At 61.1% G+C, this 21,392-nt stretch overlaps 1 protein-coding gene across 2 annotated transcripts; it reads right to left on the bottom strand.

Moving 5' to 3' along the window:
• Positions 1-59: 59 nt before the first annotated feature.
• On the bottom strand, positions 60-20,027 carry PCSK7 (proprotein convertase subtilisin/kexin type 7). 2 transcript variants are annotated; one of them, XM_056107521.1, is made up of 16 exons: positions 19,884-20,027; positions 19,036-19,512; positions 18,083-18,217; positions 16,241-16,406; positions 14,006-14,096; positions 12,014-12,068; positions 11,584-11,722; positions 10,398-10,498; positions 8,412-8,579; positions 7,777-7,884; positions 7,225-7,327; positions 3,138-3,294; positions 2,220-2,314; positions 1,441-1,534; positions 1,129-1,246; positions 60-992 (listed from the first exon to the last, which is right to left on the bottom strand). In XM_056107521.1, exons 2-16 carry the CDS (start codon positions 19,498-19,500, stop codon positions 702-704), a joined length of 2,286 nt encoding a protein of 761 aa, XP_055963496.1. In that variant the 5' UTR covers positions 19,501-19,512; positions 19,884-20,027; the 3' UTR covers positions 60-701. The 2 variants fall into 2 exon arrangements, with proteins under 2 accessions (XP_055963496.1, XP_055963497.1); XM_056107522.1 differs by lacking the exons at positions 10,398-10,498; positions 11,584-11,722.
• Positions 20,028-21,392: the final 1,365 nt, after the last annotated feature.

Raw genomic sequence — 21,392 nt, 5'->3', positions numbered from 1 at the left:
GAGGAGGGGCGGCGTCATGGGAGGCAGGGTGCTGAGGAGCGGAGTTGGGGCACAGTGGCTGAGTGCAAGGTTTTTATTTTGGAAAAGCTGTGCAGAGAAAAACCCAACAAAAGTTGCTGTGAAAAGAGGAAATCCACTCATAAGCGTTAAAAAAAACAATTCGAGTCCACCACGATGCCCCGGCCGGGCGGGCAGCTGCCTCGGGGGAGGACATGTCCCTGAGCACGGTGGAAGGAAGACAGATGGACGCAGGGGGGCCCATAGTGGGCCCGGCCCTGCCGCAGCCTGGGCCTGGCAGGCCCACACCTGATCCGGAGCATCACGGTGACCTTCAGGAGGAGGTGGCGGCAGGTGGAGGAGCAGCGGCTCCTCGCACCTGGGACGGCTCTGGGCTGGCCACACCTGTGTGTCCCAGTGTGGCTGAGGCGGGACGTCTCGACTCTGCGGGCCTCGGGCGGGATGCATGGGGCCTCACAGTCTCCAGGCCGCACCCCCTTCTCGGGCTGGGTCCCATGCCCAGGGCTGAGCGCCACCCCAGCAGTGCTCCTTGGGAGCAGGGCCCTGGGGCACGTCCAGGCCCCGAGGCCTCCCTGAGTGCCTCCCGTTCGGAATCCGGTTCGGGTTCTGGTTCCGGGGGGGTGGGGGCTGGGGAGCAGCAGGCCGCCTTGTGCTGGGGTCCGGAGAAGCGCCTCGGCCCTCGCTCAGCAAATCTCCTCGGCCCCCTGCAGCAGGTTCGGGGCCTGGGGGATAAGCCCGTCGGGGGCCAGCAGAGACGCCGTGCTGGGCGGACCCTCCAGCTCCGGCCCATCTGCGTCTTTGCCGTTGCAGAGCGGCGTGGACTCCAGTTCCGTGCCCTCCTCCCGGGCCCTGCGGCCACGCGGGCGCCAGCGGCAGGGCCGGCCCCTGCACGGCACGCTCCGGTGGCTCAGGTACACCTCCAGCAGGTAGTAGATGGTCCAGAAGATGGTGAAGCAGCCCACCAGCACCAGGGTCTGCGGAAAAGCCACCACCGCCGCGTCAGGGGCCTCCCGGGGCGCTGCCCACCCTAGAGCCCTTGGGACCCCCTTCCCCATGTTCCCCGGAGTGCCCCCCCAACGCTCCTGCCCGCCTGCGGCTTGAGCCTGGTACCTTGAGGGTGTTGGGCGTGAGGGTGTGGCCGTCTTCCGGGGGGATCTCCAGCCCAGGGGGGCAGGGCAGGGAGAAGCCGTCGTGCAGGTATTTGCCGCTCATGGCATTCTCCAGCAGACTGTGGGGGAGCAGCATGGAGAGGGCCAGTGAGCGGACGCGCCCGTGGGTTCCCCTCGCTCCAGCTCCCGACTGCGGTCTGGAGCGGGGAGGCAGGGGCTGAACCCCCAAAGCAGCCCCCACTTCCCCCCTCGCACCTCCCCCCCCAAGTCGCCTCCCCTCCCCTCTGAGATGCGCTGCAGCGGCCGCACCCACCTCTGTCTCTCCTGGATGTCTTTGGGGCTCCACATGGAGCCGTAGAGGGTCAGTCGCCAATGCAGCAGGACGCCCGCGGGCGCCACCTCGTCTCCTAGGGCAGCAACGGGGTGTCCGGGAGCCAGGCCCAGCGCCCACGTCCTATCCACCCCACCCCTGACAGCGCGAAGGTTGCCTTCCGCCCCAGGGTTCTGTGCTGTGCCCCCGGGGGGGGGGGGGGCCCTGAGGAGTAGGGGGAGGGGGGCTGAGAGCAGGGATGGTGCCTCTCCAGCTCGCTCTGACTGGGGGTGTCAGCTGGGCGCTGGCTTGGAAAAAAGAAAAAGCCCTAAAGAGAGGCTTGACCTCCACAGGCCTCAGGGCCTTTGCGAGGGACCGGAAATCCGGGGCTGGGGTCCGCCCTGCCTTTCGGGGGGCCTCACACGCTTCACACCTCATCTTGGGGTCTCAGCTTTTCCAAAAGAAATGGCAAACGTTTGTCCAGCCCTTACCTGCCTACCAGGGCTGGCCGAAGGACGGTTTTATAGGAAAGGACTTGAAATGTGGTTTCAACAAGGAATTTGTGGTGCTACCCTGAGGAAAAACGGGTCAGTCACTTCTCCAAGGAGTGCGAGAGGAAACGGAGACTCACGCACGCCCCCCTGAGGCCCTGAAGGGGGAGGGGCCCAGGCTGAGCAACTGCCCTTGCAGCTGCCATGGCCGCCCTGTGTCTCCCGGAGCCCCTGGGGGTCGACCTCGGAAGGCTGAGATCAGCTGGGGGCCGGTGGCAGGGGGCCACTTACCCACATCCCTGATGACCAGTCTGTAGGTCCCCTTCGCTATCTCCCCCCAGCACCGCACGGTGGAGAAGGTCCAGTCATTGAAGCCGTTGGGGTCCCTGGGAAGGAGAGCAGAGAGGGGCCGGAGTGAGCGGACGGCAGGGAGGGCATTTGCCCAGCACATGGCCGACCCGCATTCCGAGGTCCCCTGAATACCCCCAGGAGCGATTCCTGAGTGCTGAGCCTGGCGTTCAGTCCTGAGCAGGGCTGGCTGTGACGCCTCCGGAAAAACCCAACCAGAACAAAAAGACGGAGCAGAGAAAGGGAAGAGCAGGGCGGGGCTCTATCCCCAGAGACTTTTTTTCTGGAAAAGGTGTGAAAACACAGCAGGTAGGGGTCTCAGCTAGGGAAGGATGCCAGGAAGGAGCTTCAAATCCTCTCTTTCTTTTCTTTGTGTTTTTGTGGGTCATATCCAGTGATGTTCAGGGGGTTACTCCTGGCTCTGTGCTCAGGAATCACTCCTGGCAGTAACTGCTTGAGGGGGGGGGCATACGGGATGCCGGGGATCGAACCCGGGTCGGCCACGTGCAAGGACAATGCCCAGACTGCTGTGCTATGGCTCTGGCCCCTCAAGTCCTCTCTTGCCCTGAGTTCTCATGGGGCGAGGGGGCGCTTGGGCTGGGGATGAGCCCGAGCACAGATGGGGACGGGCAGGGACAGTCCTAGTCGGACTTCCCCAGGCACTTCCAGCCCTGGGACTCGCTCTCCCGAGCCCCCTCCGCAGGGTCCTTGTAAGGGCACAGCAGGGAGATGTGAGGTGTGGCGGGCACCGTGCTAAGAGCGTGGACATGCTTGAACAGAGCGTAGCCGTGGCCGCTGCTGGCTGGTCTGGCCAGGCTGGTCCCGAAGGCCCCTCTTCCAGCCTCGCCCGCTGGTACTTACGAGTCCATGCTGCGGGGGGCGCCGATGAGGGACATCATGCCGCTGGGGCAGAAGAGCCGCAGCTCCAGGCTGCCACGCCGGGGGTGCGTGATGGACACGGTCACGGCCACGTGCTCCAGGGTCTTCAGCCCCGACATCTCCAGGTCCGTCCTGCTGACTGTGGGGAGTCAGGCTGGGCCAGCAGCCTCCAGACTGACGCCCAGGGTTCCCCCCATCCCAGCCCACCACCACCATACACACACACAGACACACAGACACACACACACACACACAGAGGCACATACACAGATACACACAGAGAGGCACACACACCAGAGGCACACATGCAGAGGTACATACATACACACAGACACACATAGAAGTATACACATAGACACAACACAGAGGCACATACACACACAGAGACACACACACAGAAGCGCGCACACATACACAGAGGCACATACACAGATACACACAGAGAAGCACACATAGAGGCATACACAGACAGGCATACACACAGAGGTACACACACAGAGGCAAGAGGCACATACACACACAGAGGCACACACAAAGCAACTCACAGAGGCACACGCACCAGAGGAATACACACACACAGGCATACACACAGACACAGAGGCACATACATACACACAGACACACAGAGGTACACACACAGACACACACAGAGGCACATACACACACAGAGACACACACACAGAGGCACATACACAGATACACACTGAGAGGCACACACAGAGAGGCACACACAAAGCAACACACAGAAGCACACACATCAGAGGCACACACACAGAGGCACATACAGAGGCACATGCATACACACAGACACACAGAGGTACATACACACAAACACACACAGAGGTATACACACAGATACAACAACAGAGGCACATACACTAAGGTACACACACAGAGACACACACAGATACACACAAGGTGCGCACACACAGAGGCATATACACACAGACACACACACAGACATACACAGAGGTGTGCACACACACACAGGCACACACACACACACACACACACACAGGCACATGTGCATTCCTGAGGCTGCTCGCAGATGTCTGAGGGCCGTGCAGCTGCTGGGCTCGACACAGGCCCGCCAGCCCTCCCCAACTTCCCAGAGAGCCTCCTGCGTGCAGGCTCTGTAGCAGCTGCTGGGAGCTGCAGAGAGCTGTCCGTGGCCTGGCCGCTGCCCGCAGGTGGGAAGGGACAGAGGGGGTCTCACGAGCCAAGCCATATGGGGCCAGCTGGGGCCTGGCACGCAGCAGAGGGAGGCAGGGAGCGGAAGGGCGCGGCCAAAGGTTCTGTGGGAAGGTTACGGTAACTGCCCTGCGTGTCGCCCGCCTCCCCCCGCCCCCGCCAATCTCTGGCACGTCCCCTGAGCAGCACCGGGAGTGACCCCCAAACCCGGAGTGCACGAGTGTGGCCCCAACAAATAACCCTTCTATTGAAAGAAAGAAAGAGGGAAAAAGAACAAAGTTCCAGCTGGGTAAGACCAGGCAGAAGACTCCAGAGGAGGAACCAAACTTCCGTGAAATTCTGCCAAAGGCAAAAATGCCAACTTGGAAAGGACCCTTAGTGCCTGCTCTTGTAGCTGAACCAGATAAGGAAGACAGACGGGGAGGCCAGGCCTGAGGGACAGAGAGGCCCTATGGGCCCAGAGGAGCCCAGAGCATCCCTGAGCACAGAGCCAAGAGCCCCCCAATACAAACTAAAGTGCTCCACTTACTGTCTTTTTTTTTTTTTTAATGGCATCATCCCTGATGTGCTTGGGGTAGGGGCGCGGCTACTTCTGGTGCTGTGCTTGGGACCAAACCCAGGGCTCCCGCCTTGAGCCATCTCAATGTCCCTCCACACTTGCCATCTTTAGCCAGAAATCTGTCCCCAAGTTCAGGTGGTCGCTATCCAGCTTTGGCCCCGTGGAGACAGTGAAATGATGTCAAGGTTGTTGGCAGGGCCATTAAGCCCAGGGCCTTGGGCCTGGAAGCGTCATGGCCTGCTCTGTCCTCTCAGGCTTTTCTGGAGAGGCACCTTTCCTCTGCCTCCTCTTCAGTCAGGTTGTCCCCCGACAAGTCCCAGGGCTCTCCCTCCCCCCGGCCCCTAGACCACTGCCTCCAGCCAGGACCCGGCTTTCCAGAGAAAATCCCAGCGGGCTGCATGGAGCCGCTGTCCCAGCCTCACCACTGCTCTTGGTCTCTGTGCTCCGCACAGGGTGATCATGCCCCAACCTCTTCCTCCTCCCACTCCCTTGCTGATTTCCCAGCATCGCCAGTTTATCAGCTGCCCAAGCTGAGAACTGGGAAACCCCCATATGTGAGACAAACAAGTAAATGAACGCAGACAAGGGGCTGGACAGAGAATTCTGGCCTGTTCTAGAAACACATGGAACAGGAAGACTCCCTAAGCCCTGGAGGCCATTCCACCCTGAAGCATCCTTGAGACCTGGGAGTGTGGTTCTTTTCTTTTTTTTTGGTTTTGGGGCCACACCTGGCGCTGCTCAGTCTTAGTATTGGCTCTGCACTCAGGGATGGCTCCTGGCGGTGCTCAGGGGACCATCTGGGGTGCTGGGGATCGAACCCCAGTTGGCTGCATGCAAGGTGAGTGCCCTGCCCCTGTACTATGGCTCCAGGTCCCCACTCACATTCAATAAGTTTCATTCAATAAAAACTATCTTGCCTCACAAAAAAAAAAAAGAGAAAAGAAAATCAAATTTCTCAGTTGTGGAGACCATCCTCATCGCTCCTCAGTGGTCTCCGAGTTGGTGGAATGTCAGGGAACATTCCACGGCAGAGAAAGCAGCCACGCCCTAGAATCTCACCGCTGTCCACGTCCTTCATCTCGGACACTTTCCACCAAGTCTGACAGCGAGTCAGCAGGCTGGGATGGGGTGAGGGGCGTAGGACAGGACCATCGGGGGCTCCGGGCCGGCGAGATGCCTCCCCGCCCCACCCCACAGGCCCCCTTCCTGCCCCCACACCCAGCGGGACATCTGCCCTCCTCCTCCTCACATCCGAAGGGCAAGCCAGCAGATGCCACGGGTCTGGCAGCCAAGACCAGCTTGGCAGATGCGCTGGGGGATCCCCGCCCCCCGCCCCCGCCCCCCCCGCCGCTGAGTGGGAAGCCAGGGGAGAGCAGCACAGCCAGGAAGAAACATGGTCACTTCTCAGGCCGCTCCTGCCTCGGCCCGCGCCTGGGCCAGTCAGAAGCCCCGAGCCCCGAGTGTGAGTCGGAGCTGGGGTCAGGGGTGGCCGCATTCCTGGGAACGTGGCCTTCCCAGATGGCATTCCTTTCAGGGAGCGTGCCGTGAGCTGCCCCCGGGCTGGGCCGCCTGCCTCCCATGGATGGACGGGCACCATAGAAGGTTCCGCAGGGAACCTCCAGCCCCGGGCAGCTGGTCAGCCTCCTCAGCGTCCCTGACTTCAGCCCACCCCCCACCCAACCTTCCTTGGCTCGGAACCTGGCATTCAACTGTAGCTCCCTGAAACCTACAGAGAGATGAGCCTCGGGACCCATCAGGTATCAACCAAGGGGATTCCAGCCTCACCCTCTGCTCTGGAGGGGGTTGCCCTTTGTGCTGGACACGGCCATCAGCCAAGCCCTGTGACCCGGGACAGAGGGAGAGCTGCCCCCCCTGGCCCCCCATCTGAAGTGGGACAAGCCCGTGAATCCGAGGAGAAAGCTCTGGCTCCTTGATGGGTTCCTGACTTGGTACAGCCAGGCCTGACTGGGAGAGGGACAGCGTCCTGGCCAGCGCTGCCTGCCCCTCCCCCCGCACCCCCTGCAGCCCCCCCCAAGGGAGGGCCGAGCCCCTTTCCAGTCCGCTCCCCTCGGAGCAGCGGGAGAAAGGGCTGGCGGGTTTCGACAGCCAAATCAGAAGCAGCAACATGCCCTAAAATGGTCAAAGCAAACTCCCCAGGTTTGGCAGGAACTCAGCGAGGGAAGGGGGCAGACGCCGGCCCGGCCAGCGGCCAGTGGCCAGGGCCCTGGGGGAGGCCGAGCAGCCTGGGGGAGGCTGAGCAGCCAGTGCCTCAGCCTGCCCCCGTCCGGGCTCGAGATTAACCCCTTCCTGCTGACTTACCATTCCAGCTCACCTCCAGGGTTTGTGGGGCCAGGGGGATGGCCCGGTTCTCCTTCAGCACGGGGCTGGCGTAGGAGGCGAGGTACGGGACGGAGGTCCAGACCTGCACGGGACAGGGGCGCGTGAGGGGCCCCGCCACCGGTGGGCAGGCCAGCTCGCACGCCTCTCCTCCGGGGGGTCTCCTGCTGGCGTTGCTGGAATGGCCCCCGGGGAGCCGCATCCCAGACTCAGTGTGCTCACTGGGCCCAGGAGGGAAGGACAGGGCAGAGCAGGCCCGTGAGCAGGGTGAGGACAGAGGCTCTGAGAGACTCCCTCTCACCGTGCCCACCCAGCGTCCACCCCGCACGGTCACCTTTGTTTTTTGATTTTTTTCTTTTCTTTTTGTGTCACGCAGGCGATACTCAGGGGTTACGCCTGGCTCTGCACTCAGGAATTACTCCTGGCGGTGCTTGGGAGACAGTATGGGATGCCGGGGATCGAACTTGGGTTGGCTGCGTGCAAGGCCAACGCCCTCCCGGCTGTACTATAGCTCTAGCCCCCACGTGCAGTCACCTTGGCCGCGTTCACGAGCCTCCAGGCGTTGAGCAGGCCGAAGCCGTGCTGGTGGCTGTGTCTGAAGCCGGCCTTGTTGGTGACCCAGTCGGCCCGACGGTCCTCGTACTGCGGAGACAGGACCAGACAGGCCAGCTAAGGCCACCGGCGACCTCCGTCCGGGTTCCTGTGCATCCTGTGGGCTGAGCCGGCATAGGCCGCCCCCGAGAAGACCCAAGGGTCTCCCACCCCATCCCCCGGGAAAGCTGGGACGAAAGGTCGGAGCCCTGTGATGTCATGTCCCCGGGCGACAGGGCCCCAAGAAGATCCAGAGGGAGGCTCCAGCCCAGCGGTCAGCAGTAGGAGGACAGCATAGGGGCAGGGCTGAGGCCCTGGGGAGCAGCAGGGGCTCTGGGCCAACAACAGATGGTATGGGGGGGGCTCCCCAGGTGCCTGGGAACCCAGGAGCCTGGGAGACGGTGCTGGGGCCCACAGGAGACGGTGCTGAGACCCCCAGGAGCACGGGAGACGGTGCTGGGGCTACCGGGAGACAGTGCTGAGACCCCCAGGAGCCCAGGACAAGGTGTTGGGGCCCCCAGGAGCATGGGAGATGGTACTGGGGCCCCCAGCAGCTGGGAGACGGTGGCAGGGCTCACCTGGGCAGCCGTGAAGACGATGATGTGCTGCACGTCTCTCCAGGTGAGGCAGGGCCGCGCCTGCAGCATCAGCGCGATCATGCCCGCTGCCAGGGGCGCCGCGGCCGACGTGCCGGTGTGGCCCTCGGTGCAGCCCGTGCCCTTCTGGAGGTCCCAGTCGGTGGTCACCTGCGGCAGGACGGAGGCAGGGCATGGACCTGGGCCACTGGCAATGCTGGTGGTCAGGGGAGGAGCTGGGGGTCCCGCAGCCAGCACAGGGCCCAGGTCTCACCAACCCCCCACCCCAAGGCCAGAGAGCAGGGACAGCAGGGGGACAGTGGTGTCAGGGCAGCCGACAGGCGGCTCCGGGTGGGGGACCATGGTGCTGTTGGCGCAGACGAAGCAAAGCGGTGCCAGGTCAGGGGGTCCCTCCTGAGCCCCCTCTTTCCGCCCTGGGCTGTGTCTACATTGCTGCTTGTCCCCCAGACAAGCAGCTACCTGGCTCCAGGGGCCCCTCATCCCCTGTGGCTGGGAGATTGGGGGGGTGGAGTCTGGGCCCCCTTCTCTGCTCTCACTAAGCCTGGGCTGCGGGAGTGATGGGCTAAGCCGAGGGACCACCCTCCCTTCCCTACCGGTCCCCCAGTCATCAGCTTCATCACATGGTGTTGCCACTGAATTTTCTTTGTCCCTTTTGTTCTGAGTCACTCCTGGCAGCGCTTGGGGGTGGGGGTCAGTCCTGGCGGTGCTCAGGGGGAATGGAACCCGCCCCCGCCCCCTTTCTGGCCCCGTTGTCTTTCTCCTTTTCCTGTGCTGGTGGTCATTCCTCCATGCCACCTCCCTCCTGCCCTGCTGGCCTGGGTCAGACACCAGGGTGCACGCTTGTGCCAAGAGCTGCCCTTTCTCCACGTCCCCGCCTCCCGCCCGCGGTCGGTCACAGCAGCAGCAGCAGCTGCCACCAGATGTAAGCACGGCCCAGACTCCCGGAAGACCAGGGCGGCAACGCGGGCCGGCTAGCAGATGGGGCTCGTCCCATTAAGGAGACTGCCTCATGCCGGAACTCCCAAGGAAGCAGGAGAAAGAAGGGGCCCCCCAGGCCCCCGCCTCAGGGGGACAGACGGCAGCAGAGACAGGCCGCTGCACGCATCCCAAAGATGGGGATTTGGCAAAGGAGGCTCTCTTCATTGCTGCTGGGCTGGAAGTGGGGGGTGTGGGGGGAGGAGCGCCTGGTCGGCTGTGCCAGGAGCCTCCTAATCCCTGTGCCCCCCCTGGGGCTTGCAGAGCACAGCCTGTTCTCACCCTGGCCTGGGAGGGGGTGCCCTCTGCACCCGGACCCCAGCCTGGTCCCCCACAGGGCCACCCCCCCCATAGCCCTCCACTCCTTCTTCTCCCCGGGGGCTGGCTGGCTCGGCGCCCTGGAACACGGTGTTGACCAGAAATCGTCTTATTGGCAAGGCGCTTTGGTTTTGGGGAAAAGGAGCTTGACCAGCAGGAAGACAAAGCAGCCTCGTTGCCAAAGACCCCAGAGAGGCCTCCCCAGCCGGCTCCCAGCCCAAAGCCGCAGAATTTCCTTACCCACCCCCAACCGCCCCTCTGCCTCTGCCTCTTCCGCCCTCTCAGCCGGTCGGGGTCTGCAGTGGCAGGGACAGGCCCGGCACCGGGTCCTGCCCACTCCCTGGCACATTCCGCTGTCAACTGTTTCCTGCGTCTCTGGGCTGCAGGCCTGCCCCTCAGACCAGGACGGCCATGCAGTCGCCCCTGTGAACGGCTCGGGGTCCTAGTGAGCAACCAAGGCTCAGGACCAGCACTTGGGCCTGGCGGCTGGAGCTGGAACCCACCCAAGGCGGATCTTCCCACGGGCTGACTCCTCGGGGCTGCTGCGGCCATGGCATCACTGCCAGTGAGGACCAGGGTGCCGCCCCACAGCTGTTCCCCAGGCAGTAGTGGGGTCCCGGGGGTGAGATCTGTGGGGGATGGGGTGGGAGGGGATGGGATTGGAGGGGCACTCACAATGCCCCGAAGCATCTTGTCCCCGCCGCTGAAGGTAACGGCCAGCATGGAGGCACACTCCTCGGCGTAGAAGGGCATCCGGCCCTCCTCGTCCACGGCACCTGGCAGTGGGGGCCGGGGGCGGGGGGGGGGGATGAGGTGAGGACCTGGGTGGCACCACTGATGGCTCAGCATCCGGGAGTCAAGCTGGGCCTCAAAGAGGCAAAGTTGGGGCTGGAGCAATAGCACAGTGGGTAGGGCGTTTGCCTTGCCCACGGCCAATCCAGGTTTGATTCCCAGCATCTCATATGGTCCCCTGAGCACCGCCAGGAGTAATTCCTGAGTGCATGAACCAGGAGTAACCCCTGTGCATTGCTGGGTGTGACCCAAAGAGCAAAAAAAAAACCCCCAAAAAACAAAAAACCAAAGAAGCAAAGTGGCTCCCCCACCCCGGGAAGGGCCCCCCTGGCAGAGGGAGTCTGTGCTGGGGATAAGTGGGGACACTCCCTCCACCAGCCTGGTCCTCATGTCCGCCTGTCTGGTTTGTCTGGGGACTGAGCCCAGGGCCTGCGTCTGGTGAGGCAGAGTTCCCCTCTGAGTCCCAGCCCTGACCCTGGCTTGTGCGTGTTTTAGGGAGTCACACCGATGACAGGCGCAGGAAAGCTCAGGGCTAACTGCTGGGGCCCGTGGCCCAGGAAGGAGCAGGGTCAAACACAAATGGGCGACAAATGCTCCAGGTGACGGGACAGAAGGGTTCCCAGGATCACCCCTGACATGAGAGGGAGTCCTCAGATCCCCGAGGACCCAAAGCATCTGAAGATGGGGCTCACACACTTAGGCATGGTCACTGGGCTGGGACCACCTCAGACAGACGGACAGATACCACACCCCTAACACACACAGCCATGCATATTCCTCACATGTACATATTCACACACCCCTGACACTCACACTCCATATACAGGCGTAGTCACACACTCACACTCTCCTCACTTGCAGACACTCACACACTCTCCTCACAGACACACACACACACTCTCCTCACATACACATTCACACTCTCCTCACACACATCACTCTCCTTTCCTACACACTCTCCCCACACCCTCACACTCTCCTTGTGTACACGCCCTCACACGGCGCACCCGGACACTCCTGACGCAGTCCCATGGCTACCCCGGCCCCGTGCATGCAGAGGCAGCCGCACCGATGGTGACTGTGTAGATGGAGTTGGCGTAGCCGTCATAGTTGCAGTTGTCATTGTGCTGACCCCCATTGCCACTGGCCACCACGAAGATGCTCCCAAAGCCCTTGCGGCCGGCGATCACCCCGTGTTGCAAGGCAGCCTGGGGAGCAAAGAAATCTGCTGGGGGTGCCCCCAAAAACCCTCCCTCCGGGTCCCTCCCCTTCTAGAAGGAAGAGCTGCCAGGATAGGGGTGTCTGGGAGGAAGGAGGCCTGGAGGGCAGAAAGTGGACGGATGTGTGGGGGCCTGGGCTGGGGAGCCCACACAGAACCAATGGGCAACACTCCCCAGATGATGCCACGTTTCTCTCCATGGAATTATTCTAGAAAGGAGGCTTGGCCCCTCCTGCGGCCTGGCACAGCTGGGTTCCCCAGGGTCTTCACACCCAGTTACCTTCCCTAGCTGGTGGGGGCCGTCCACCGTCTTCCCATCATCGTCTGGACCCCAGCTGTGGAGAAATGCCAGCAGAAAGAGCTGGGCTGGGCCGGCCACCCCCTCTGCCCGGGCCCTGCCATGCTCCCAGGGTTCTGGGGTCTCCGCTGACACACACGGGGGGAGTATCAGCCGAGAAGACCCACATGAGGGTCTTCCCCTAGGCAGACTCTGCAATGGAGTGCAATCTTTCTTCCTGAGGGGGAGGGGAGCTGGGAACACCCCGCTGTGCTTGGGGGCGTCTCCCATGGTGCTCAGGGTGGGGGTCCATGAGGCGCTGGGAACCAGAGGCCCAGCATGTGCAAGGAACACGCCCCTGGGTTTCCAGCCCCTTCGCATTATCTTTCTGTTTCTTTGTTTCAGGGCCACGCTTGGTGGCACTCAGGGATTCTTCCTGAAAGTGCTTGGAGGGACCCAATGTAATGCCAGAGATGGACCCAGGGCCAATGGTGTGCCAGGTTGGCACCTAACCTCCTGATCTCTCTCTTTGGGCCCACACTTAGCATTCTTTTTTTTTTTTTTTTTTGCTTTTTGGGTCACACCCAGCGATGCTCAGGGGTTACTCCTGGCTCATGTACTAAGGAATTACTCCTGGCGGTGCTCAGGGGACCATATGGGGTGCTGGGAACCGAATCCGGGTCGGCCGCGTACAAGGCAAACACCCTTCCTAATGTGCCATCGCTCCAGCCCCACGCTTAGCTGCTAAAGTTCTTTCTCACACCCAGGGAGCATAAGCAAGTGCCCCGTGGGTAAGAAACGAGGATGTAGGGCTAAGCGCCCAGAACGACCTGGCCGCACCAACCCACTGTGTCCTGGGCGAGGTCGAGAGCTCTAACAGGTTCTCCCAACAGCCAAGCACCAGGAATGGAGGTGCAACTTTATGGGAGCACTAGAGGGGGGAAGCAGATGCCACCAGAGCCAAGGGACAGCCTGGCCTCGAGATCCCAGCCCCAACTCCCCCCGTCCACTCTGAACCACCATGGAAACCATCAAGTGGCATAGTCATGTGGCAGGTAGCAGGGATTGGCATTGCCCAGCCAGCTCAGAAAGAGAAAAGTTCCCTTTCAGGGCCCGAGTGAGTCTAGTGAGTAAGGCGAACCACAGCGGACCCGGGTTCGATCCCTGGCAAACCATAGGCTCCCTCACGCACCTCCAGGAGTGATTCCAAAGCACAGAGCCAGGAGTGACTCCTGAGCATCGAAGGGTGTGGCCCCAAAGACTTCACTTTTCTCCTGGAGCCCTTAGGATCTTCTATTTCAAATTTATTTTTATTTACAAAACTGTTTAATGTTTCAAAAAATAAAGAGTTTAGGGTGCGGAGCCATGGGCTGGAGCGATAGCACAGTGGGTAGGGCGTTTGCCTTGCACGTGGCCGACACGGCCAACCCGAGTTCGATTCCTCTGCCCCTCTCGGAGAGCCGGGCAAGCTACCAAGAGTATCTCGCCTGCACAGCAAAGCCTGGCAAGCTACCTGTGACATATTCGATATGCCAAATACAGTAACACGTCTCACAATGTTACTGGGCCCGCTCGAGCAAATCGATGAACAACGGGAGGACAGTGACAGTGACAGAGTGCGGAGCCATAGTCCAGCTAGTCCAGCGGGGAGGGCGCTTGCCTGGCATTTGGCTGATCTGGGTTGGATGCTCCCAGCATCCCATATGGTCCTGGAGGGCCGCCAGGAGTGATCCCCGAGTGCAGAGTCAGGAGGAACCCCTGGGCACTGCCATGTGTGGCCCCAAACAAACACAACTTTATTAAACAAATAACACCCCCTGGGTAGAGGGTTGAGGGTACGCTGCTGACAGTGGGGGTCAGTTGCTGGAGGGACCCGAGTTAAGGCCGAGTCCAGTGCCAAGGGGCCAGAGACGCCAGAGTGGTGGGCTTGGAAGCTGAGTGAGGTTCTGGGGGCCCCCCACCCCCTGCCCCAGGTGCTTCTGCCCGCGTGCTCACCTACAGCTGTAGATGTCGTTGATCTGATAGTGCTTGTTGAACGCCACGGCCTCCATGCTGTCGGTGAGGGGACCGTCCAGTACCCGGATACCTAGGCAGTGAACCCCACTCCTCAGTACCGCTGGGCTCCAGATGGGACGGGACGGGCGCACACGGGCCTCACTGTCCCTTTAAGCTCTCTTAGCCCTCTTGTGCCAGGTATAATATAAGCAGGAAATGGTGTTGCTCCTTTCTTTTGGGGTGGGGGTTGTGGGCAGGGTTCACACCTGGTGGTGCTGGGGATCAAACCCATGCAGACTGCACTCATCCTTTGAGCTCTCTCTCTCTGGCCCAAGAAATGTTTTACTTTTCTTGTTGTTTGACCTTCACCCCACTGTGCTCAGGGCCTACCCCTGGCTCCGCACTCAGGGATCACTCCTGGTGGGGCTCAGGGGATCTTGTGTGGTGCCTGGGACGGAACCTGGGTCAGCCGTGTGTAAGGCAAACCTCTTGCCCGTTACCATCTCTCAGCTCCCGCCCCCACCAAGAAATGGTTTTTTTTTTATAGGGGTTTATTTTGGGAGGGGGGCTGGGGGTACAACTGGCAGTGCTTGTTATTGGCTTATTACTGGCTCTTCACGGAGGGACCACTCCTGGCAGGCTCAGGGAACCTTATGGGATGCCAGGAATTGAACTCAGGTTGAACTCTGGCAAACTCCCTACCCACTGTACCATTGCTCAGGTCCTACCAAGAAAAAAAAAATTTTGTTTTTAGCAATGCTAAAATGCTGATTTTGTGGGGGGCAGAAATAGTCGAGTGGGCAAGGTGTCTGCCTTGCACGCAGCCAACCTGGGTTTGACCCCTGGCATCCCAGATAGTCTCCAGAGCCCGCCAGGAGTGATTCCTGAGTGCAGAGCAAAGAGTAAGCCCTGAGCCCCGCTGGGTGTGGCCCCAAAACCAAATAAAATTAAAATATGCTGCCTCTGTGGGTTGGAGAAGGTACAGGATAGACTGCAGGGAACCAAAGGTCCCTTCCTTTTTCCTTTCTGGCGTTTTGGGTCACACCTGGCGATGCTCAGGGGTTCCTCTGAATTACTCCTGGCAGTACTCGGGGAATCATATGGGATGCCGGAGATCAAACCTGGGTTGGCCCCGTGCAAGGCAAATGCCCTCCCAGCTGTGTTACGTACAGCTCCGGATCCCCAAGAGTCCCCCCTTTTTTTTTCTTTTTGAAAAGACATCCCGGCGTTGCACAGGGGTGACTCCTGGCTCTGCACTCAGGAATTACTCCTGGCGGTGCTCGGGGGACCATATGGTATGCTGGGAATTGAACCCCGGTTGGCCACGTGCAAGGCAAACGCCCTACCCACTGTGCTATCACTCCAGCCCCAAGGCTCCTTTCTTATCTGTACCTGAAAACCGCCAGCATTTCTGCCTCGTGCTGGGCCTAGCAAGCATCCCAGAGGTGGGGAAGGAGCTCACAGGGTCCCAGTGCAGGCCGCGTATGCAGGAGGCCCGGGCTGGGTCTGGCACCCACAGTCCCCCCAATCCCCCACTGCCTAGAAGAGCCAGCAGCCCCTGAGACCCGCGAGACCCAAACAAGGGAAGTGTTCTGTAAGTGGCACTCACAGCCCTTCCAGGCCCCGCGGGGTCTGTGCTCACCCTCTGGCCGCTCGAGAGGGGCACCCGCAAGGACCAGCCCCCAGAACCACAGATCTGGCCCTGTGAAGGGACAAGTGGCTGAGGATCACCCAGGGTCGCCTAAGGGACTGCTGCCCTCTGCTGCCCCCTGCCGGGGCATGGAGACACAGCCGCCTGGCTCACTGGTCGGAACTGAGTGGTCTCCTGGGGTCCAGCCAGGGACCCTGGAACACCCGCCGTCCAGCGTCCAGTGTTCCTGGCAGTGCCAGGACGTGGGGGGTGCTGAGGCCATTTGAAGGTCTGGGAGCGGGAGAGGGGGCAAGACGGGCGGGCAGCACACGGGGTGCCGGGTCTGACGGTGAGAAGCAACTAGGTAAAAGTGAGGGTCCTGCCACACCCTGTACTAGGTAAGAGGGAGGGTCCAACCCATACTAGTAAGAGTGAGGGTCCAGCTAGCACTAGATGAGAGGGAGGGTCCTGCCGGCACTAGGTAAGAGGGAGGGTCCTACCCGACTTCGTAAGAGTGAGGGTCTGCCCACACTGCCCAGAGGTGAGGGCAGACATCCCCCCACCCCTGGCCCGGGACCCCAGGTCCCATGGGGGGGCGCACAGACCTGCAATGCGGCTCCCGTAGGCCACGCCCACGGCGCAGAAGCTGTTGTTGGGGACTGCAGCGATCTCGCCTGCGCAGCGCGTGCCGTGGTGGTTCCCGTTCTCCACGTCCGGGTGCGGCATGGGGTCCGGGTCGTTGGAGTTGAGGTCGTAGCTGCCCTCGGGGCTCTGAAAGAGGGGATGGGCGCCACGTGGGCTCAGAGAGGGCCTTGGGCGCTGGCGGGGAAGGGGGGCTCTGGGTAGACCTGGAGGCCCGAACCCCACAAGGTTGGGAAACCTGGGATAAGAACACAGGCCTTTACCATGACTATTATTGTGAGTGTGTGTGTGTGTGTGTGTGTGTGTGTGTGTGGCTTTTGGTCCACATCTGGCAAGGAACCCTATGCTTTTTTTTGGGGGGGGTCACACCCAGCGATGCTCAAGGGTTACTCCTGGCTGTGCACTCAGGAATTACTCCTGGAGGTGCTAGGGGGACCACATTTGATGCTGGGAGTTGAACCCAGGTCAGTTGCGTGCAAGGCAAATGCCCTCCCCAGTGTGCTATCACTCCAGCCCCCGACAAGGGACCCTATGGACCTGGGATCCAACCCAGGTCGGCTGTGTGCAAGGCAAGTGCCCTTCTCAGTGGCTCTCTTAGGACTTTTTTTTTTTTTTTTGCTTTTTGGGTCACACCCAGCAATGCACAGGGGTGACTCCTGGTTCATGCACTCAGGAATTACTCCTGGCGGTGCTCAGGGAGCATATGGGGTGCTGGGAATCGAACCTGGGTCGGCCGCGTGCAAGGCAAATGCCCTACCTGCTGTGCTATCATTCCAGCCCTCTCTTAGGACTTTTTAACTTAAATTTAATTTAATTTAAATTAAATTAGTATCCTGCCCACACGCCAGAGTCTGGCAAACTCCCCGTGATGTAGTCAATATGCCAAAAACCCGTAACAATGTGGGTCTTATTCTCCTGACCCTGAAAGAGCCTCGAATGTGGCACTTTTTAAAATCTCAGGGCTAGGACGAAAGAGACATTACTGGGGCCTGCTCGAGGCAATCCACGAACAACAGGATGACAGTGATACAATGAATTTAAATTATTATTATTATTATTTTTTGCATCACGCCTGGTGATGCACAGGGGTTACTCCTGGCTCTGCACTCAGGAGGTGCGCAGGGGACCATATGGGATGCTTGGAATCGAACCCGGCTCAGCTGTGTGCAAGGCAAACGCCCTACCGGCTGTGCTATTGCTCCAGCCCTGTAAATTTACATTTTTTAAATTTTGGGATCACACCCAGCAACGCTCAGGGGCTACTCCTGGCTCTGCACTCATGAATTACTCCTGGCAGTATTGGGGGGACCATTATGTCATATTGAACTCCGGAGATTGAACCCAGGGCAGTCACGTGCAAGGCAATGTACTATCAGACTGTGTGTTTGGAGGCCACACCCGGCAGTGATTAGGGGCTACTCCCAGCTCTGCTCTGAGGCCCCCCCAGCAGGTGCTTGGGGAACCAGCTGGTGAGGATGGACCTGCCTTCTGCCTGCAAGGAATGTGCTCAGCCCTCCCTCCAGGCCTCTCAAGGCCCCCAGGGTGGCCTGCAGGGAGGAAAGTGCTGGAACTTGGCTGGAGAGGGGAGTGGCTGCCAGGAGTCCCTCTCTCCTCCCAGGGAGCAGAGACCGGAACCAGGAAGTATACCTGGGCCGCTCCCTGTGCCCTTGATGCCAGGCTGGGTGCCCACTAGGATAAAGGGGAACAGGAAGAACACAGCCCACTGCCTGCTATGTTGGACCCCCGAGACCTCCATAAGGGGCTGGCGTGAGCACATCGCAGAGATGAGGTTCTGGGTCACTCACGTAGTTGGGGGCGATGTCCAGCACTGTATGCTCCACTCCATCATCCACCACCACCACGGTCACCCCACGCCCCGTGACGTTGCGCTCCCACACGCCTGTCACGTTGATGTCCCTGCCGGGGCTCCGTCGGTTGTTCTGTAGGACAGACGGGGGTCCAGGATTTTTTTCTTAAAGCCCTGGACACACGGCCTGGCCTCGGTGGGACCCGGGGGAGGACTTCCTGCTGGCCCTCACTCTGGGCCCTCATCAGAGAACAAGGCAGCTGTGGGCCAGCAGTGTTGCATGCCAAATCCCAGCCTCTGCTCTGCAGGGAGGCTTGATGCCGTTGCCGGGTCCCAGAGAGCCCCCTAGGAACTGGGGTTCGCAGCTGAATGGCACAGGTAGCAAGTTGAAAAAACATATATATCTCGGGAACTTTCTTTCTTTTTTTTCCTTTTCGGGTCACACCTGGCGATGCTCAAGGGTTACTCCTGGCTCACACACTCAGGAATTACTCTTGGCGGTGCTCGGGAGACCATCTGGGATGCTGGGAATCGAACCCAGGTTGGCCACATGCAAGGCAAACACCCTACCCGCAGTACTGTCGCTCCAGCCCACAGGGACTTTCTTTTGGTTTGGTTTAGTTTTTGAGCACCATCTAGGATGCCTAGGTTTTTCCCCTGGCTCTGCGCTCAGGGGATCCCTGAACTGGGGTCAGCGGTGTACCAGGCAGTCCCCTTAGCCCTGGAACTATTTCTCAGCCCCAGACGACACAAATATCCTAGAATCAAATGTTCGCAGCCACTATGAAGTGTTGCCGGAGATTAGGGTCCATTTCTGATTCTCCCATGAGTGGCGGGATAAACCCTGGGATCCCAGAAGAGGAAACCGAGGCCCGGTGTTTCAACAGTCTGGTTCCAGGGCCCCCATCCTCGTCACAGCCCGGGCCTCGTCACAGCTCGGGCCACACTCACCAGGTGCCACTGCTGCGGGAACTTGGGGTCGTTGAAGTTCAGGCTGCGCTTGGTCCGTCTCAGCAGCCTCTGCTCCGAGTGCCAGCGCACGGCCTCATGCGCGCCCAGCACGGCCTCCGCCTGCTGCCGCACGGTTTCCGCTTGCTGGGCCTGCTGGGACCCGGCGGGCTGGACAAAGAGGTAGTGACCCCGGAGCTCCCCGATGCGGCCGGCATTCACCAGCCCGGCCGCCTGCGCCAGGGTGTCTGCCCACTGCTCCAGAGTCTCCTGCCCAGGGCCGCCCGGGCTGTCCAGGTGCACGGCCCAGCTTAGCGCCCCAGGCCCCTGGCCCTCAGGCCCGCTGGGCCCTGCCAAGCCCATGCCCCAGGGAGCCAGTAGGATGAATCCGGCTAACTGCAGCCAGAGGGGGGTGGGCAGGCCCAGGGGCGCATTCTCCTGCAGCACCTTCTGCCTCTCCACCGGCATCAGAGCAGCGGGCTGCAAGCAGAGAGGGGGATGGTGTCAGTGACCCCCGTGCTTCTGGGGGACACGGAGCCCCTTGGGAGTCACCAGCTCACCCTCCAGCCCTGCAGAGTGGACCCACTTTATTCCCTTCAACTATCCCCGCACCCACGGGAAGAAGCCGCCAGAGAGAGTACGGGCCAGCCCCGGGGACAGTCATCAGCTACCCAATGTCCTAGCTGCTGACGGGCGCTGGCTGGCTCTCCCAATGACCGGCATGGTGAGTGCTGACTCCCCCTGCCCTGATTTTGCGGGGCCATAAATCTCCCCCCACCCCCCCCACCCCCGCTGCCTGTTCAGGCTGCCTCCCTCGGCCCCCCCACCCCGTTCTCCGGGGCCATTCCTACCTGGACTCTCCACGGGGGTGAGCTCCTGGCCTGGCTGACCACCTCACGCTCATCTTGTACAGCTGGAGAAAAGGCATGGTCAGCGGTGCTGGCCACAGGTGCACACGACAGACCTGGGCACCCCAGGAAAGAAGAACCCGTGTCTTTGTCCTCCAGAACCCAGAGGGAGCAACCGAGGCCGGTGAATTCCAGGCCAGGTGGCCACAGACATGGGCCTGTGGCGTCTCCTGTGCATGGTCCGCCCCTACCCCCAGCACCATCCTCCAGCACTGAGCAGTGCCGCTGGGTGGCTCCCTGCCTGGTAGGTTCCCCGCCCCCACCCCACCCCCAAGAAAATAAAGAAAAAGAATCTGGCTGTGGTCCAATGTTCTTCACGTAGTTCTAGTGGGTCCCAGCCCAGCACGTAATGGGTAGAGCCAGGTCACAGCAGCACACATCCCGGCCTGACTATCCCACCACCCACCCTCTTCGGCTCCCTCCCTGAAAACATCGAACTGTTTCTGGAAACCCTCTGGGAAAGGGCAGAGAGTTGTTTCGAAAATGTCTGTAGCTGTCCGGATGTCTGTAGCTCTGAAGTGGGCCAGGGAGCCCAGAGCAGTCTGGCCGCAGACAAGCCCCAGGGCCAAGGGGATTCACTGAACAGGTACTAAGGGCACTGGGGCAACTGGGAACTGAGACATGACTCAAAGCGTTGCGAGCTCAAGCACAGTTTGCCTGGAAGTGAGGGCTCAGGCTGCAAGTGTAGGATGGCCAGGCGGGGACCTTCGGGTGGGAAGCCCCGGGGATGGGAACAGGCCAATGTGTCGCAGAACATGTGGGTACCGATCAGTGGCCAGGCACCTTTCGAAGCCACACACAGACTCCAATGAATGGAACTGGAACCATGGCTGAAAAACCCGTCTGGAAGGGGAGAGGGACGCTCCCCAAAAGATGGATAACACAACATTCTCCAACTCTGCCTTCCTCCTCCACTTCTTTCTCTCTGGTTCCCAGGAACAGGGTCCCGCAAACCCCACCCTCCTCCAGCAGCCTGGACGGTCCCGGTCCGAGTAAGTGGAACCAAAGGGCCACTTCCTGCTCTCCCTCCAGCGGAGCGTCCAGGTGCCCTCTTGTCCCCGCCCGGGGCGTCGGAGTAGGGACCCCCGGATCTCTGGACGCGGATCTCAACTTCACCCCACCGCTTAGGAGGAGCTTTCCAGGACTTTGGAGTCGGGGGCGGAGGGCCAATCGGGCCGGGATCTGTTCCCCAGAGGCTGCCCTGCTCGCCGCCTCCCCCCCGGGCCGCTAGACCGCAGGCTGCGGACAGGGGGTCAGTGCCACCGCCTCGCCCCTCCCGGGCCACCTCTCTCCGGAGGCAGCAGGACGGCGCGGGGGTCCGAGCTCCCGCCGCCCATCCCCGTGCCGGCGCCGCTCCCGCCTCTCCAGGCCCCCCGGCCAGCTCCCGCGGCCCCCCCGCGCTCGGCGCCCCCCGTCCCCGCCGACTGCCCAACTCACCGGCCGGCCGCAGCT

Source organism: Sorex fumeus, unplaced genomic scaffold (assembly GCF_029834395.1).
Source record: "Sorex fumeus unplaced genomic scaffold, SorFum_2.1 ptg000169l, whole genome shotgun sequence".
NCBI classification, from domain to species: Eukaryota; Metazoa; Chordata; class Mammalia; order Eulipotyphla; family Soricidae; genus Sorex; species Sorex fumeus.
This window is presented reverse-complemented; position numbering and strand designations above follow the sequence as displayed.